This window comes from Myxine glutinosa, chromosome 6 (genome assembly GCF_964187855.1).
Source record: "Myxine glutinosa chromosome 6, kmMyxGlut1.1, whole genome shotgun sequence".
Lineage (NCBI taxonomy): Eukaryota > Metazoa > Chordata > Myxini > Myxiniformes > Myxinidae > Myxine > Myxine glutinosa.
The window spans coordinates 59,773,490-59,792,239 of NC_136266.1; the positions used below are offsets into that span (position 1 = coordinate 59,773,490).

General features: G+C 35.3%; 1 protein-coding gene across 1 annotated transcript in view; it reads right to left on the reverse strand.

Annotated features, from left to right (window-relative positions):
- Window positions 1-12,960, reverse strand: part of LOC137429842 (short-chain dehydrogenase/reductase 3) — a 49,083-nt gene extending 36,123 nt beyond the window's left edge. The window contains exon 1 of the mRNA XM_068120139.2: window positions 12,589-12,960. Coding sequence (XP_067976240.1) covers window positions 12,589-12,864 — 276 coding nt within the window. The 5' untranslated portion in view covers window positions 12,865-12,960. The remainder of the gene's footprint in view (window positions 1-12,588) is intronic.
- Window positions 12,961-18,750: the final 5,790 nt, after the last annotated feature.

An 18,750-nucleotide genomic window follows, 5' to 3' on the forward strand; every position in this document is an offset into this window, starting at 1 on the left:
GGACATCAATTGTGTTATATGTGGTGTTATATTTGTTCAGCAATTGCGTTCTATGTGGTGTTGTATTTGTACATTACTTGTGTTCTATGTGGTGTTATATTTACACATTAATTGTGTCCTATGTGGTGTTATATTTGTACAGCAATTGTGGTCTCTGTGGTGTTATATTTGTACATTACTTATGTTCTATATGATGTTATATTTGTATTGTAAATGTGTTGTACATGGTGTTATATTTGTCCATCAATTGTGTTATTTGTGGTGTTATATTTGTATATTAATTGTGTTCTTTGTGGTGTTATATTTGTAGAGCAATTGTGGTCTATGTGGTGTTATATTAGTACATTAATTGATTTCTATGTGGTGTTATATTTGTACAGCAATTGTGGTCTATGTGGTGTTATATTTGTCCATCAATTGTGTTCTATATGGTGTTATATTTGAACATTAATTGTGTTCTATGTGGTGTTATATTTGTACAGCAATTGTGTTCTATGTGGTGTTATATTTGTACATTAATTGTGTTATATGTGGTGTTATATTTGTACATTAATTGTGTTCTATGTGGTGTTATATTAGTACATTAATTGTGTTCTATGTGGTGTTATATTTGAACATTAATTGTGTTCTATGTGGTGTTATATTTGTACATTAATTGTGTTCTATGTGGTGTTATATTTGTACATTAATTGTGTTCTATGTGGTGTTATATTTGTGCATTAATTGTGTTCTATGTGGTGGTATATTTGTACATTAATTGTGTTCTATGTGGTGTTATATTTGTACATTAATTGTGTTCTATGTGGTGTTATATTTGTGCATTAATTGTGTTCTATGTGGTGTTATATTTTTACATTAATTGTGTTCTATTTGGTGTTATATTTGTACATTAATTGTGTTCTATGTGGTGTTATATTTGTACATTAATTGTGTTCTATGTGGTGTTATATTTGAAAATTAATTGTGTTCTATGTGGTGTTATATTTGTGCATTAATTGTGTTATATGTGGTGTTATATTTGTACATTAATTGTGTTCTATGTGGTGTTATATTTGTACATTAATTGTGTTCTATGTGGTGTTATATTTGTGCATTAATTGTGTTCTATGTGGTGGTATATTTGTACATTAATTGTGTTCTATGTGGTGTTATATTTGTGCATTAATTGTGTTCTATGTGGTGGTATATTTTTACATTAATTGTGTTCTATTTGGTGTTATATTTGTACATTAATTGTGTTCTACGTGGTGTTATATTTGAACATTAATTGTGTTCTATGTGGTGTTATATTTGTACATTAATTGTGTTCTATGTGGTGTTATATTTGTACATTAATTGTGTTCTATGTGGTGTTATATTTGTACATTAATTGTGTTCTATGTGGTGTAATATTTGTACATTAATTGTGTTCTATGTGGTGTTATATTTGTGCATTAATTGTGTTCTATGTGGTGTTATATTTTTACATTAATTGTGTTCTATTTGGTGTTATATTTGTACATTAATTGTGTTCTATGTGGTGTTATATTTGCACATTAATTGTGTTCTATGTGGTGTTATATTTGAAAATTAATTGTGTTCTATGTGGTGTTATATTTGTGCATTAATTGTGTTCTATGTGGTGTTATATTTGTACATTAATTGTGTTCTATGTGGTGTTATATTTGTACATTAATTGTGTTCTATGTGGTGTTATATTTGTGCATTAATTGTGTTCTATGTGGTGTTATATTTGTACATTAATTGTGTTCCATGTGGTGTTATATTTGTACATTAATTGTGTTCTATGTGGTGTTATATTTGTACATTAATTGTGTTCTATGTGGTGTTATATTTGTACATTAATTGTGTTCTACGTGGTGTTATATTTGTACATTAATTGTGTTCTACGTGGTGTTATATTTGTACATTAATTGTGTTCTATGTGGTGTTATATTTGTACATTAATTGTGTTCTATGTGGTGTAATATTTGTACATTAATTGTGTTCGATGTGGTGTTATATTTGTACATTAATTGTGTTCGATGTGGTGTTATATTTGAACATTAATTGTGTTCTATGTGGTGTTATATTTGTACATTAATTGTGTTCTATGTGGTGTAATATTTGTACATGAATTGTGTTCTATGTGGTGTAATATTTGTGCATTAATTGTGTTCTATGTGGTGGTATATTTGTACATTAATTGTGTTCGATGTGGTGTTATATTTGTACATTAATTGTGTTCGATATGGTGTTATATTTGAACATTAATTGTGTTATATGTGGTGTTATATTTGTACATTAATTGTGTTCTATGTGGTGTAATATTTGTACATTAATTGTGTTATATGTGGTGTTATATTTGAACACTAATTGTGTTCTATGTGGTGTTATATTTGGACATTAATTGTGTTCTATGTGGTGTTATATTTGTACATTAATTGTGTTCTATGTGGTGTTATATTTGTACATTAATTGTGTTCTATGTGGTGTAATATTTGTACATTAATTGTGTTCAATGTGGTGTTATATTTGTACATTAATTGTGTTCTACGTGGTGTTATATTTGTACATTAATTGTGTTCTATGTGGTGTTATATTTGTACATTAATTGTGTTCTACGTGGTGTTATATTTGTACATTAATTGTGTTCGATGTGGTGTTATATTTGAACATTAATTGTGTTCTATGTGGTGTTATATTTGTACATTAATTGTGTTCTATGTGGTGTAATATTTGTACATTAATTGTGTTCGATGTGGTGTTATATTTGTACATTAATTGTGTTCGATGTGGTGTTATATTTGAACATTAATTGTGTTCTATGTGGTGTTATATTTGTACATTAATTGTGTTCTATGTGGTGTAATATTTGTACATGAATTGTGTTCTATGTGATGTAATATTTGTGCATTAATTGTGTTCTATGTGGTGGTATATTTGTACATTAATTGTGTTCGATGTGGTGTTATATTTGTACATTAATTGTGTTCGATGTGGTGTTATATTTGAACATTAATTGTGTTCTATGTGGTGTTATATTTGTACATTAATTGTGTTCTATGTGGTGTAATATTTGTACATTAATTGTGTTCTATGTGGTGTTATATTTGAACACTAATTGTGTTCTATGTGGTGTTATATTTGAACATGAATTGTGTTCTATGTGGTGTTATATTTGTACATTAATTGTGTTCTACGTGGTGTTATATTTGTACATTAATTGTGTTCTATGTGGTGTTATATTTGTACATTAATTGTGTTCAATGTGGTGTTATATTTATACATTAATTGTGTTCTATGTGGTGTTATATTTATACATTAATTGTGTTCTATGTGGTGTTATATTTGTACATTAATTGTGTTCTACGTGGTGTTATATTTGTACATTAATTGTGTTCTATGTGGTGTTATATTTGTACATGAATTGTGTTTTATGTGGTGTAATATTTGTGCATTAATTGTGTTCTATGTGGTGGTATATTTGTACATTAATTGTGTTCGATGTGGTGTTATATTTGAACATTAATTGTGTTCTATGTGGTGTTATATTTGTACATTAATTGTGTTCTATGTGGTGTAATATTTGTACATTAATTGTGTTCTATGTGGTGTTATATTTGAACACTAATTGTGTTCTATGTGGTGTTATATTTGTTCATTAATTGTGTTCTATGTGGTGTTCTATTTGTACATTAATTGTGTTCCATGTGGTGTTATATTTGTACATTAATTGTGTTCTATGTGGTGTTATATTTGTACATTAATTGTGTTCTACGTGGTGTTATATTTGAACATTAATTGTGTTCTATGTGGTGTTATATTTGTACATTAATTGTGTTCTATGTGGTGTTATATTAGTACATTAATTGTGTTCTATGTGGTGTTATATTTGTATATTAATTGTGTTCTATGTGGTGTAATATTTGTACATTAATTGTTTAATGTGGTGTTATATTTGTACATTAATTGTGTTCTACGTGGTGTTATATTTGTACATTAATTGTGTTCTATGTGGTGTTATATTTGTACATTAATTGTGTTCTCCCAGGTGTTATATTTGTACATTAATTGTGTTCTGTGTGGTGTTATATTTGTACATTAATTGTGTTCGATGTGGTGTTATATTTGAACATTAATTGTGTTCTATGTGGTGTTATATTTGTACATTAATTGTGTTCTATGTGCTGTAATATTTGTACATTAATTGTGTTCGATGTGGTGTTATATTTGTACATTAATTGTGTTCGATGTGGTGTTATATTTGAACATTAATTGTGTTCTATGTGGTGTTATATTTGTACATTAATTGTGTTCTATGTGGTGTAATATTTGTACATGAATTGTGTTCTATGTGGTGTAATATTTGTGTATTAATTGTGTTCTATGTGGTGTTATATTTGTACATGAATTGTGTTCTATGTGGTGTAATATTTGTGTATTAATTGTGTTCTATGTGGTGTAATATTTGTACATGAATTGTGTTCTATGTGGTGTTATATTTGTACATTAATTGTGTTCTATGTGGTGTTATATTTGTACATTAATTGTGTTCTACGTGGTGTTATATTTGTACATTAATTGTGTTCTATGTGGTGTTATATTTGTACATTAATTGTGTTCAATGTGGTGTTGTATTTATACATTAATTGTGTTCTATGTGGTGTTATATTTATACATTAATTGTGTTCGATGTGGTGTTATATTTGAACATTAATTGTGTTCTATGTGGTGTTATATTTGTACATTAATTGTGTTCTATGTGGTGTAATATTTGTACATGAATTGTGTTCTATGTGGTGTAATATTTGTGTATTAATTGTGTTCTATGTGGTGGTATATTTGTACATTAATTGTGTTCGATGTGGTGTTATATTTGTACATTAATTGTGTTCGATGTGGTGTTATATTTGTACATTAATTGTGTTGTATGTGGTGTTATATTTATACATTAATTGTGTTATATGTGGTGTTATATTTGTACATTAATTGTGTTGTATGTGGTGTTATATTGTACATTAATTGTGTTCGATGTGGTGTTATATTTGTACATTAATTGTGTTCGATGTGGTGTTATATTTGAACATTAATTGTGTTCTATGTGGTGTTATATTGTACATTAATTGTGTTTAATGTGGTGTTATATTTATACATTAATTGTGTTCTATGTGGTGTTATATTTGTACATTAATTGTGTTCGATGTGGTGTTATATTTGTACATTAATTGTGTTCGATGTGGTGTTATATTTGAACATTAATTGTGTTCTATGTGGTGTTATATTGTACATTAATTGTGTTCAATGTGGTGTTATATTATACATTAATTGTGTTCGATGTGGTGTTATATTTGTACATTAATTGTGTTCTATGTGGTGTAATATTTGTGCATTAATTGTGTTCGATGTGGTGTTATATTTGTACATTAATTGTGTTCTATGTGGTGTTATATTTGTACATTAATTGTGTTATATGTGGTGTAATATTTGTGCGTTAATTGTGTTCGATGTGGTGTTATATTTGTACATTAATTGTGTTCTATGTGGTGTTATATTTGCACATTAATTGTGTTCTATGTGGTGTTATATTTGAAAATTAATTGTGTTCTATGTGGTGTTATATTTGTGCATTAATTGTGTTCTATGTGGTGTTATATTTGTACATTAATTGTGTTCTATGTGGTGTTATATTTGTACATTAATTGTGTTCTATGTGGTGTAATATTTGTGCGTTAATTGTGTTCGATGTGGTGTTATATTTGTACATTAATTGTGTTCTATGTGGTGTTATATTTGCACATTAATTGTGTTCTATGTGGTGTTATATTTGAAAATTAATTGTGTTCTATGTGGTGTTATATTTGTGCATTAATTGTGTTCTATGTGGTGTTATATTTGTACATTAATTGTGTTCTATGTGGTGTTATATTTGTACATTAATTGTGTTCTATGTGGTGTTATATTTGTGCATTAATTGTGTTCTATGTGGTGTTATATTTGTACATTAATTGTGTTCCATGTGGTGTTATATTTGTACATTAATTGTGTTCTATGTGGTGTTATATTTGTACATTAATTGTGTTCTATGTGGTGTTATATTTGTACATTAATTGTGTTCTACGTGGTGTTATATTTGTACATTAATTGTGTTCTACGTGGTGTTATATTTGTACATTAATTGTGTTCTATGTGGTGTTATATTTGTACATTAATTGTGTTCTATGTGGTGTAATATTTGTACATTAATTGTGTTCGATGTGGTGTTATATTTGTACATTAATTGTGTTCGATGTGGTGTTATATTTGAACATTAATTGTGTTCTATGTGGTGTTATATTTGTACATTAATTGTGTTCTATGTGGTGTAATATTTGAACATGAATTGTGTTCTATGTGGTGTAATATTTGTGCATTAATTGTGTTCTATGTGGTGGTATATTTGTACATTAATTGTGTTCGATGTGGTGTTATATTTGTACATTAATTGTGTTCGATGTGGTGTTATATTTGAACATTAATTGTGTTATATGTGGTGTTATATTTGTACATTAATTGTGTTCTATGTGGTGTAATATTTGTACATTAATTGTGTTCTATGTGGTGTTATATATATATATATTTTTGTATATGAACACTAATTGTGTTCTATGTGGTGTTATATTTGTACATTAATTGTGTTCTATGTGGTGTTATATTTGTACATTAATTGTGTTCAATGTGGTGTTATATTTGTACATTAATTGTGTTCTATGTGGTGTAATATTTGTACATTAATTGTGTTCAATGTGGTGTTATATTTGTGCATGAATTGTGTTCTATGTGGTGTTATATTTGTACATTAATTGTGTTCTAAGTGGTGTTATATTTGTACATTAATTGTGTTCTACGTGGTGTTATATTTGTACATTAATTGTGTTCGATGTGGTGTTATATTTGAACATTAATTGTGTTCTATGTGGTGTTATATTTGTACATTAATTGTGTTCTATGTGGTGTAATATTTGTACATTAATTGTGTTCGATGTGGTGTTATATTTGTACATTAATTGTGTTCGATGTGGTGTTATATTTGAACATTAATTGTGTTCTATGTGGTGTTATATTTGTACATTAATTGTGTTCTATGTGGTGTAATATTTGTACATGAATTGTGTTCTATGTGATGTAATATTTGTGCATTAATTGTGTTCTATGTGGTGGTATATTTGTACATTAATTGTGTTCGATGTGGTGTTATATTTGTACATTAATTGTGTTCGATGTGGTGTTATATTTGAACATTAATTGTGTTCTATGTGGTGTTATATTTGTACATTAATTGTGTTCTATGTGGTGTAATATTTGTACATTAATTGTGTTCTATGTGGTGTTATATTTGAACACTAATTGTGTTCTATGTGGTGTTATATTTGTACATGAATTGTGTTCTATGTGGTGTTATATTTGTACATTAATTGTGTTCTACGTGGTGTTATATTTGTACATTAATTGTGTTCTATGTGGTGTTATATTTGTACATTAATTGTGTTCAATGTGGTGTTATATTTATACATTAATTGTGTTCTATGTGGTGTTATATTTATACATTAATTGTGTTCTATGTGGTGTTATATTTGTACATTAATTGTGTTCTACGTGGTGTTATATTTGTACATTAATTGTGTTCTATGTGGTGTTATATTTGTACATGAATTGTGTTCTATGTGGTGTAATATTTGTGCATTAATTGTGTTCTATGTGGTGGTATATTTGTACATTAATTGTGTTCGATGTGGTGTTATATTTGAACATTAATTGTGTTCTATGTGGTGTTATATTTGTACATTAATTGTGTTCTATGTGGTGTAATATTTGTACATTAATTGTGTTCTATGTGGTGTTATATTTGAACACTAATTGTGTTCTATGTGGTGTTATATTTGTACATTAATTGTGTTCTATGTGGTGTTCTATTTGTACATTAATTGTGTTCGATGTGGTGTTATATTTGTACATTAATTGTGTTCTATGTGGTGTTATATTTGTACATTAATTGTGTTCTACGTGGTGTTATATTTGAACATTAATTGTGTTCTATGTGGTGTTATATTTGTACATTAATTGTGTTCTATGTGGTGTTATATTTGTACATTAATTGTGTTCTATGTGGTGTTATATTTGTATATTAATTGTGTTCTATGTGGTGTAATATTTGTACATTAATTGTGTTCAATGTGGTGTTATATTTGTACATTAATTGTGTTCTACGTGGTGTTATATTTGTACATTAATTGTGTTCTATGTGGTGTTATATTTGTACATTAATTGTGTTCTCCCTGGTGTTATATTTGTACATTAATTGTGTTCTGTGTGGTGTTATATTTGTACATTAATTGTGTTCGATGTGGTGTTATATTTGAACATTAATTGTGTTCTATGTGGTGTTATATTTGTACATTAATTGTGTTCTATGTGGTGTTATATTTGCACATTAATTGTGTTCTATGTGGTGTTATATTTGAAAATTAATTGTGTTCTATGTGGTGTTATATTTGTGCATTAATTGTGTTCTATGTGGTGTTATATTTGTACATTAATTGTGTTCTATGTGGTGTTATATTTGTACATTAATTGTGTTCTATGTGGTGTTATATTTGTGCATTAATTGTGTTCTATGTGGTGTTATATTTGTACATTAATTGTGTTCCATGTGGTGTTATATTTGTACATTAATTGTGTTCTATGTGGTGTTATATTTGTACATTAATTGTGTTCTATGTGGTGTTATATTTGTACATTAATTGTGTTCTACGTGGTGTTATATTTGTACATTAATTGTGTTCTACGTGGTGTTATATTTGTACATTAATTGTGTTCTATGTGGTGTTATATTTGTACATTAATTGTGTTCTATGTGGTGTAATATTTGTACATTAATTGTGTTCGATGTGGTGTTATATTTGTACATTAATTGTGTTCGATGTGGTGTTATATTTGAACATTAATTGTGTTCTATGTGGTGTTATATTTGTACATTAATTGTGTTCTATGTGGTGTAATATTTGAACATGAATTGTGTTCTATGTGGTGTAATATTTGTGCATTAATTGTGTTCTATGTGGTGGTATATTTGTACATTAATTGTGTTCGATGTGGTGTTATATTTGTACATTAATTGTGTTCGATGTGGTGTTATATTTGAACATTAATTGTGTTATATGTGGTGTTATATTTGTACATTAATTGTGTTCTATGTGGTGTAATATTTGTACATTAATTGTGTTCTATGTGGTGTTATATATATATATATATTTTTGTATATGAACACTAATTGTGTTCTATGTGGTGTTATATTTGTACATTAATTGTGTTCTATGTGGTGTTATATTTGTACATTAATTGTGTTCAATGTGGTGTTATATTTGTACATTAATTGTGTTCTATGTGGTGTAATATTTGTACATTAATTGTGTTCAATGTGGTGTTATATTTGTGCATGAATTGTGTTCTATGTGGTGTTATATTTGTACATTAATTGTGTTCTAAGTGGTGTTATATTTGTACATTAATTGTGTTCTACGTGGTGTTATATTTGTACATTAATTGTGTTCGATGTGGTGTTATATTTGAACATTAATTGTGTTCTATGTGGTGTTATATTTGTACATTAATTGTGTTCTATGTGGTGTAATATTTGTACATTAATTGTGTTCGATGTGGTGTTATATTTGTACATTAATTGTGTTCGATGTGGTGTTATATTTGAACATTAATTGTGTTCTATGTGGTGTTATATTTGTACATTAATTGTGTTCTATGTGGTGTAATATTTGTGCATTAATTGTGTTCTATGTGGTGGTATATTTGTACATTAATTGTGTTCGATGTGGTGTTATATTTGTACATTAATTGTGTTCGATGTGGTGTTATATTTGAACATTAATTGTGTTCTATGTGGTGTTATATTTGTACATTAATTGTGTTCTATGTGGTGTAATATTTGTACATTAATTGTGTTCTATGTGGTGTTATATTTGAACACTAATTGTGTTCTATGTGGTGTTATATTTGTACATGAATTGTGTTCTATGTGGTGTTATATTTGTACATTAATTGTGTTCTACGTGGTGTTATATTTGTACATTAATTGTGTTCTATGTGGTGTTATATTTGTACATTAATTGTGTTCAATGTGGTGTTATATTTATACATTAATTGTGTTCTATGTGGTGTTATATTTATACATTAATTGTGTTCTATGTGGTGTTATATTTGTACATTAATTGTGTTCTACGTGGTGTTATATTTGTACATTAATTGTGTTCTATGTGGTGTTATATTTGTACATGAATTGTGTTCTATGTGGTGTAATATTTGTGCATTAATTGTGTTCTATGTGGTGGTATATTTGTACATTAATTGTGTTCGATGTGGTGTTATATTTGAACATTAATTGTGTTCTATGTGGTGTTATATTTGTACATTAATTGTGTTCTATGTGGTGTAATATTTGTACATTAATTGTGTTCTATGTGGTGTTATATTTGAACACTAATTGTGTTCTATGTGGTGTTATATTTGTACATTAATTGTGTTCTATGTGGTGTTCTATTTGTACATTAATTGTGTTCGATGTGGTGTTATATTTGTACATTAATTGTGTTCTATGTGGTGTTATATTTGTACATTAATTGTGTTCTACGTGGTGTTATATTTGAACATTAATTGTGTTCTATGTGGTGTTATATTTGTACATTAATTGTGTTCTATGTGGTGTTATATTTGTACATTAATTGTGTTCTATGTGGTGTTATATTTGTATATTAATTGTGTTCTATGTGGTGTAATATTTGTACATTAATTGTGTTCAATGTGGTGTTATATTTGTACATTAATTGTGTTCTACGTGGTGTTATATTTGTACATTAATTGTGTTCTATGTGGTGTTATATTTGTACATTAATTGTGTTCTCCCTGGTGTTATATTTGTACATTAATTGTGTTCTGTGTGGTGTTATATTTGTACATTAATTGTGTTCGATGTGGTGTTATATTTGAACATTAATTGTGTTCTATGTGGTGTTATATTTGTACATTAATTGTGTTCTATGTGGTGTAATATTTGTACATTAATTGTGTTCGATGTGGTGTTATATTTGTACATTAATTGTGTTCGATGTGGTGTTATATTTGAACATTAATTGTGTTCTATGTGGTGTTATATTTGTACATTAATTGTGTTCTATGTGGTGTAATATTTGTACATGAATTGTGTTCTATGTGGTGTAATATTTGTGTATTAATTGTGTTCTATGTGGTGTTATATTTGTACATGAATTGTGTTCTATGTGGTGTAATATTTGTGTATTAATTGTGTTCTATGTGGTGTAATATTTGTACATGAATTGTGTTCTATGTGGTGTTATATTTGTACATTAATTGTGTTCTACGTGGTGTTATATTTGTACATTAATTGTGTTCTATGTGGTGTTATATTTGTACATTAATTGTGTTCAATGTGGTGTTATATTTATACATTAATTGTGTTCTATGTGGTGTTATATTTATACATTAATTGTGTTCGATGTGGTGTTATATTTGAACATTAATTGTGTTCTATGTGGTGTTATATTTGTACATTAATTGTGTTCTATGTGGTGTAATATTTGTACATGAATTGTGTTATATGTGGTGTAATATTTGTGTATTAATTGTGTTCTATGTGGTGGTATATTTGTACATTAATTGTGTTCGATGTGGTGTTATATTTGTACATTAATTGTGTTCGATGTGGTGTTATATTTGTACATTAATTGTGTTGTATGTGGTGTTATATTTATACATTAATTGTGTTATATGTGGTGTTATATTTGTACATTAATTGTGTTGTATGTGGTGTTATATTGTACAATAATTGTGTTCGATGTGGTGTTATATTTGTACATTAATTGTGTTCGATGTGGTGTTATATTTGAACATTAATTGTGTTCTATGTGGTGTTATATTGTACATTAATTGTGTTCAATGTGGTGTTATATTTATACATTAATTGTGTTCTATGTGGTGTTATATTTGTACATTAATTGTGTTCGATGTGGTGTTATATTTGTACATTAATTGTGTTCGATGTGGTGTTATATTTGAACATTAATTGTGTTCTATGTGGTGTTATATTGTACATTAATTGTGTTCAATGTGGTGTTATATTATACATTAATTGTGTTCGATGTGGTGTTATATTTGTACATTAATTGTGTTCTATGTGGTGTAATATTTGTGCATTAATTGTGTTATATGTGGTGTAATATTTGTGCGTTAATTGTGTTCGATGTGGTGTTATATTTGTACATTAATTGTGTTCGATGTGGTGTTATATTTGTACATTAATTGTGTTCTATGTGGTGTTATATTTGTACATTAATTGTGTTCGATGTGGTGTTATATTTATACATTAATTGTGCGGTGCATTTTATACATCAACAACATAAACATTGTGCGCAGTTGCACGTTTTTATGACCACGCCCCTCACCCTCAGCCCGCAAGCACCACCTCCCACTCTCACCGTTAGATGACACCTGCATAACAAGCACGTTGTTTTTCAGTTTATTTTCCCAGTTCGCCTCGCTTACCTTCCCAGCACCCTGCCGAGCAAACTCCAGGGCGAGCCATCGGCCGATCCCACGCCCGCCACCCGTGATGAGCACGACGTCGTCGGCACCGAACTCGCGGCCGTTTCTCCTGTCGTCGCCGCCGCGACCGCCTTTGTCATCATTGTTGTTGTTCTTGTGGTAGCCGTGGCGGCGAGGCAGCGGCACGAGGCGCGAAGCGGCGCGCAGGGCGGTCCGCAGGAGCCACGCGAGCAGGCACGCAAGGAGGCGCGCGAGCGGGGCGCGAGGCTGGCTCATGGTGCGGGACAAGGGCACGTGGGGGGGAACGAGAGCGGACAGGCGCGAGTTCTTAGTGTTTGTGTGTTTGCATGCGACGAGGAAGGAGGAACGAAAAAGTGGGGTGGGATTTGAGGTGTGGGGGGAGGTTAAAAAGGACAGGGCGTGGGAAGAGAATAAAAGAGGGGTTGTGGGAAGGTTAAGAATAAAGATTTCTGTGGTTGGTGGAAGTAAAAGGGTTAAAAGTGGAGAAACGACAATCAAGTTGAAATTTAATTGGAAAAGTGCATTTCTGAGCAACTCTAATGGTGCTAATTGTAAAAGCAACTGTGATATTTGTATGTACATAAGGTAGGAGATAGTGAGGGTAACGGTAGATATGCAAAGAGAGGGCAATTGGAGGAGTCTGGAGCAGAGGAGGCCGTGACGGGCAGTGTTTATGTTTGTTTTGGCCTGGGAGCAGCAAAGGGGAGGTCGAAGCCGGGACAGGGCACCTTGCTTTTAGACCCTTGATAAGTCAATCACGTCGGACAACGTGATAAGGATGGGAAAGTGGTTTGGTGATATCGGTTTCAAAGTGAAAAACGAGTGCAGAAATACTTTGAGGATCACAATGAAAAGGTGAGGTGAAGACTTATATGGGACCGAGAGAAAAATAAGTAGGGGAAGCAGAGGAGAGGGGGGGGGGGGCTCGAGGTAAATATCCCAGCTGTATATAAAAAGGATTTAAGAGGAGATAAAATTGCACGAACGGAAAAATGAGGGTTGAACAGCTGTGAGAGGGGTTTGAAAATGGGGGTCAATCGGTCATGGTGGTATTAGCTGTTTGTGGTTCAGGCCATCTGCCAACAATGGGGCTTTTTAGGGCTTCCATTCAAATACGCCTCTCGGGAGCTTAGGGTTGCGGGAGGGGAGTGGTGGGAGGAAGGAACACTGTGAGCCCGTATCATTGAAACTTTTGCACAGGAACAAACTCAAAAAAAAACTTTGAGGCTGTAAGCGAAGCTATCTATATACATTGTAAGGCACAGTAAAAAAAAAAAAAAGTATTACAGTGCCTCGTACATTGGTTCATTTACTGTTCATTTTCACAAGGTAATTGAGGAACAAGCAAGCCTGTGCCACATCCACATCACAGCATTTCAGTAGCAGGGAATTCGGTCAGAGTACCCGCATATAATGATCGACACATCCAGAAGCGAAATGCAGACAGGGACATCCGGCTTTACGTATCCTTATACAAACAAGGCCCGACAGCACACTGATGTTGGCAAAGACGTTGGAATGGTCAGTTGTAATGTTGGGTCAACAGCCTTGTCTGAGATGCAACTATATGTTGGCAATGCATCACAATGGCATGTTTTGTGTAATAAATATGACTACTACTACTGCTACTTCTTTAATGGCCCAAAGTAAGCTCACCTTATGTGGTCGGCGATGGGGAAGTTTCTCTTAAGTCCCTTTATGAATCGGCACATCATGAGCCAGGGGTTCAGATTGAACACGACTTCTGATTGTGATGTTCTCGACTCTGTTACAGAGAGTTGGTGCGTAGTATCTTGGCAAGGTTTATACTAGGTGTTTTGGCAAGGTTCATACTAGGTGTTTTGGCAAGGTTTATACTAGGTGTTTTGGCAAGGTTTATACTAGGTGTTTTGGCAAGGTTTATACTCGGTGTTTTGGCAAGGTTTATACTTGGTGTTTTGGCAAGTGTTACGTGGTCCCCTCGGTGAATACCTGGTCTCGGTGACCCCCGGACCGTGAGAGGAACTCCGCCAGCAAGCTGTATTATATATGCGCTTTCGCCACGCAATCCATATGAATTTCACCCAGGAGACAACTGATGTTCAAGGATATATTTCCAATGGTAATGATACCATACAATTTCAATGACACAACCACGGAGATTTTCCCCGAGCAATCAACAATACACAACCATCCACAATATTTCAATGACACAACCACGGAGATTTTCCCCGAGCAATCAACAATACACTACCATCAACAATTCCCCAGCCACAATCAATTCCCTATGAGTAAGATGGCCATCTTATATACGTGTGTCCCGGTGAGTACTCACGACACGCTTTTGGTCTCGGTCCCGCACAATGTCTCTGGGCCCCTCCTGACCAAGATGATAGTCAGCGTCGCCGCACTCGGGCGGTTGAACGAACCCCGGGTGGACGTGTTTCCACCGGGCAGGTATCATACCCGGCACCCCGGCTACAGCCCCTCGCGGCCACGCGACGCGGGGACGGGAAAGCAAGCCAAAAGCCCCACGCCGCTTGCCAGGCGTGTTAGGCCCCAACGGGCGACCCGTACGCGTCTTTTTAGACGGTGTTGGGAACGGTGCCAGACGCGGGGTCGATGCACGGCCCCACGTCAACTTGACGTCTCCACCGGGCAGGTACACGTCCCGGTGATTCCTCTCGCCAGGCGGGCTTCGGAACGCCGCTTTTCCACACGGCTCAATCAATCCCACCTTTCGTCGGTGCGGGGCGAGGAAGAAGAATCCTCGTCCTTTTTTCCTCGTGTCTTTTCCTCTTCCGTTTCCGGTCACTTCCGTTTCCGGCCACTTGTTCAGAAGGGCTCCTGACCCTCCAATCACAACAACCCTTAATATACTACACACGGATAAGCAAAGACCTGAATGGTAATTCACATACATTCACATAAATATGTAACACTCCCCCCCTTCAAGAAAGAAAGTTTGAACCCAGCGAAAACTTTCTTTGCCGGCCAATTTGGAGAAACAAACCAGATAACTCAACCCCCCCCCCCCCCCCCCAGATTAACTCAATCTGGACAAAGCATCCGCCACGACATTGTCCCGGCCCCGTACATGTTCAATTTCCAAGTTGAACCCCTGCAAAGCCAAACTCCATCTCATCAACCTCTGATTTTTATTTTTCATTCTTTGAATGAAGGTTAAGGGGTTGTGATCCGTAAAGACCTTTATGGGAAAGGACGTGATTCCTAAGTACACCTCATAATGTTGAAGCCCCAGCAGGAGAGCCAGGGTCTCTTTCTCCACGGTGGCATAATTTGCTTGATGTTTATTGAACTTTTTGGAGTAGTAGCACACGGGGTGGTCCACCCCATCCTCATCTTCCTGTAACAAGACCGCTCCAGCCCCCACATCACTTGCATCTACGGCCAACTTGAAAGGTGCCTGAAAGTCCGGAGCGGTTAGGACCGGAGAGCTCATTAGTATCGATTTGACATGGGCAAAGGCCGCCTGACATTTGCCATCCCAAACGAATGGGGTCTCCTTTCTCAACAAACTCGTTAAAGGGGCTACCACATCCGAAAAATTCTTACAGAACCGCCGGTACCACCCCGCCATACCTAAGAATCTCATCAGCTCTTTCTTCCCCTTTGGGACTTGGAAGCGATCGATAGCTTCTACCTTGGCGGTCACTGGTTGTACTTGACCCTGCCCTACTACATGGCCGAGGAACACTACCTGTGCTCTTACAAATTCACTCTTGGCTAAGTTGATGGTCAGACCTGCCTCGGACATCGTCTGAAAAAATGCATGGATTTGCTTAATGTGGTCTTCCATGGTCATGGTGTGGATGATTACATCATCCAGATATGCCTCCACCCCCTCCAGGTCTGCAATGAGCCTATTAATCAGTCGTTGAAATGTAGCCGGCCCGTTCTTCAACCCAAAAGGGAGGACCTTGTACTGATATAACCCATTCGGAGTGACCAAAGCTGAGATTTCTTTGGCTCTATCGGTAAGAGGGATCTGCCAATACCCTTTCAGCAAGTCAAATTTGGTAACAAATTTAGCTGGGCCTATTCGATCAATACAGTCGTCAATCCTCGGGAGCGGATAGGAGTCGGTCTTGGTCACTACATTCACCCGTTTTAAATCTGTACAACACCGGAAGCTGCCATCGGGTTTCGGAACCAACACACATGGGGAGCTCCATTCACTGTTGCTTGGTTCGATGATGTCATTGTCCAACATATATTGCATCTCCTTCCGAAGGTACTCCATCTTCACCGGGTTCATCCGATAGGGGTGTTGTTTCACTGGAGTGGCCTCCCCCACCTCGATATCATGATATACTAAGTCCGTACGACCAGGTACATCTGTGAACAAATGTTTAAATTCGAACATTAGGCTGGACAGTTGTCCTTGCTGTTCCCTTGTTAAATGACCTAACTTCTCATCCAAATGATTCAACACTTCGGTGTTCGTCAATTTGGGGCAGGCCTGGTCATCCAAGTTATCAAACTTCACACCGGCGTTTCCGTCCATTGTCACCGGTACGACCGGTGAGACAGGAACTACGTCTTCCACCGGTTCCCTCTCATGATATTTCTTCAGTCGGTTGACATGACACAACTGTCGCTTTTTTCGTCGGTCGGGAGTGGTCACCACGTAGTGGGAGTCTCATTCACCACGGGAGTCCACCGTGGAGTCCCGTGGAGTCCCGTGGAGCACCACCACGGGAGTCTCATTCACCCTCTCCTCCACTGCATAAGGACCGAAATATCTAGCCTGGAGGGGCTGACCTGGAACGGGCAGCAATACTAGCACCCGGTCCTGAGGACTGAAATTCCTTATCTGCGAGGTCTTGTCATGTCTCTCCTTCATTTTCCCCTGGGCCCTTCTCAAGTTCCGTCGTGCCACCTCACACGCCTTTGCCAATCGGTTTTTTACTGTGGACACATACTCCACCATCGGTGTCCGGGACTCCTGTAGTAACCACTGTTCTTTCACCAATTTCAACGGTCCCCGCACTGCGTGTCCAAACACCAGTTCAAACGGACTGAATCCCAAGGAATCCTGCACGGACTCCCTCGCCGCAAACAACAATAGGGGTATCCCTTCATCCCAATCCTTGGCACATTCAAAACAATACGTTCGGATCATATTCTTTAAAGTCTGGTGAAACCTTTCCAGGGCCCCTTGGCTCTCGGGATGGTAGGCGCTGGATCTTACTTGTTCCACCCCCAACAGGTGTACCACTTGCTGGAACAGTGTGGACATGAAATTGGACCCCTGATCCGATTGAATGATCTTAGGTAGACCAACCCAAGTGAAAAATTTAATCAAGGCCTTTGCAATAACTGCCGCCGTTATTTTCCTCAGAGGCACTGCCTCGGGGAACCTGGTGGACGCACACATGATGGTCAGTAAGTATAGATGTCCGGCTTTGGTTTTGGGTAAAGGGCCCACACAGTCCACAATGACTCGGCTGAATGGCTCTTCAAAAGCTGGAATTGGCTTTAACGGGGCGGGTGGGATTTTTTGATTCGGCTTTCCCACCAGCTGACAAGAATGGCAGGACTTGCAGAACTCCGCCACATCCCGTCGCAGTCCCGGCCAGAAAAAATGTACCAATATCCTGTCACAGGTCTTGTTCACTCCCAGGTGCCCGGCCCAAGGGTCTCATGTGCCAAACTCAAGATCTCCTTCCGGTACAGCGGTGGCACCACAATCTGATAGTGAACTTTCCACTCATCGTCTGCGGGCACCTCCGGGGGCCTCCATTTCCTCATTAGGGTTTCCCCCTTCATGAAATACCCCACAGGTATCTTCGTAGCCTCTTCTTCCGTAACGGCTTTCTCAATTAACCTCTGGATCTCCGAGTCTTCGTGTTGTTCTTCCACTAGTCTCCTTCGGACCAGCGCGGTTTGCTCCACTTCGTTCTCCGCGGTCTCCGACGGACACTCCACGTCCCCTTGCGTTCCAGACGCTACCATTTCTCGAAATTCCTGGGAATCCCTCCCCTGGTTATTTCCCTTTTCCGAGTTGTCTTCCCGTACCTCTAAGGGTTCCAACTCCCCCTCTCTTTCTTCCTCCTTCTCTTCCGCGTGCTTTCTACCCATAGCCCGAGTCACTGCACAGGATGGAAAGATACCCGGAATCTCCATCTCTAACCGAGT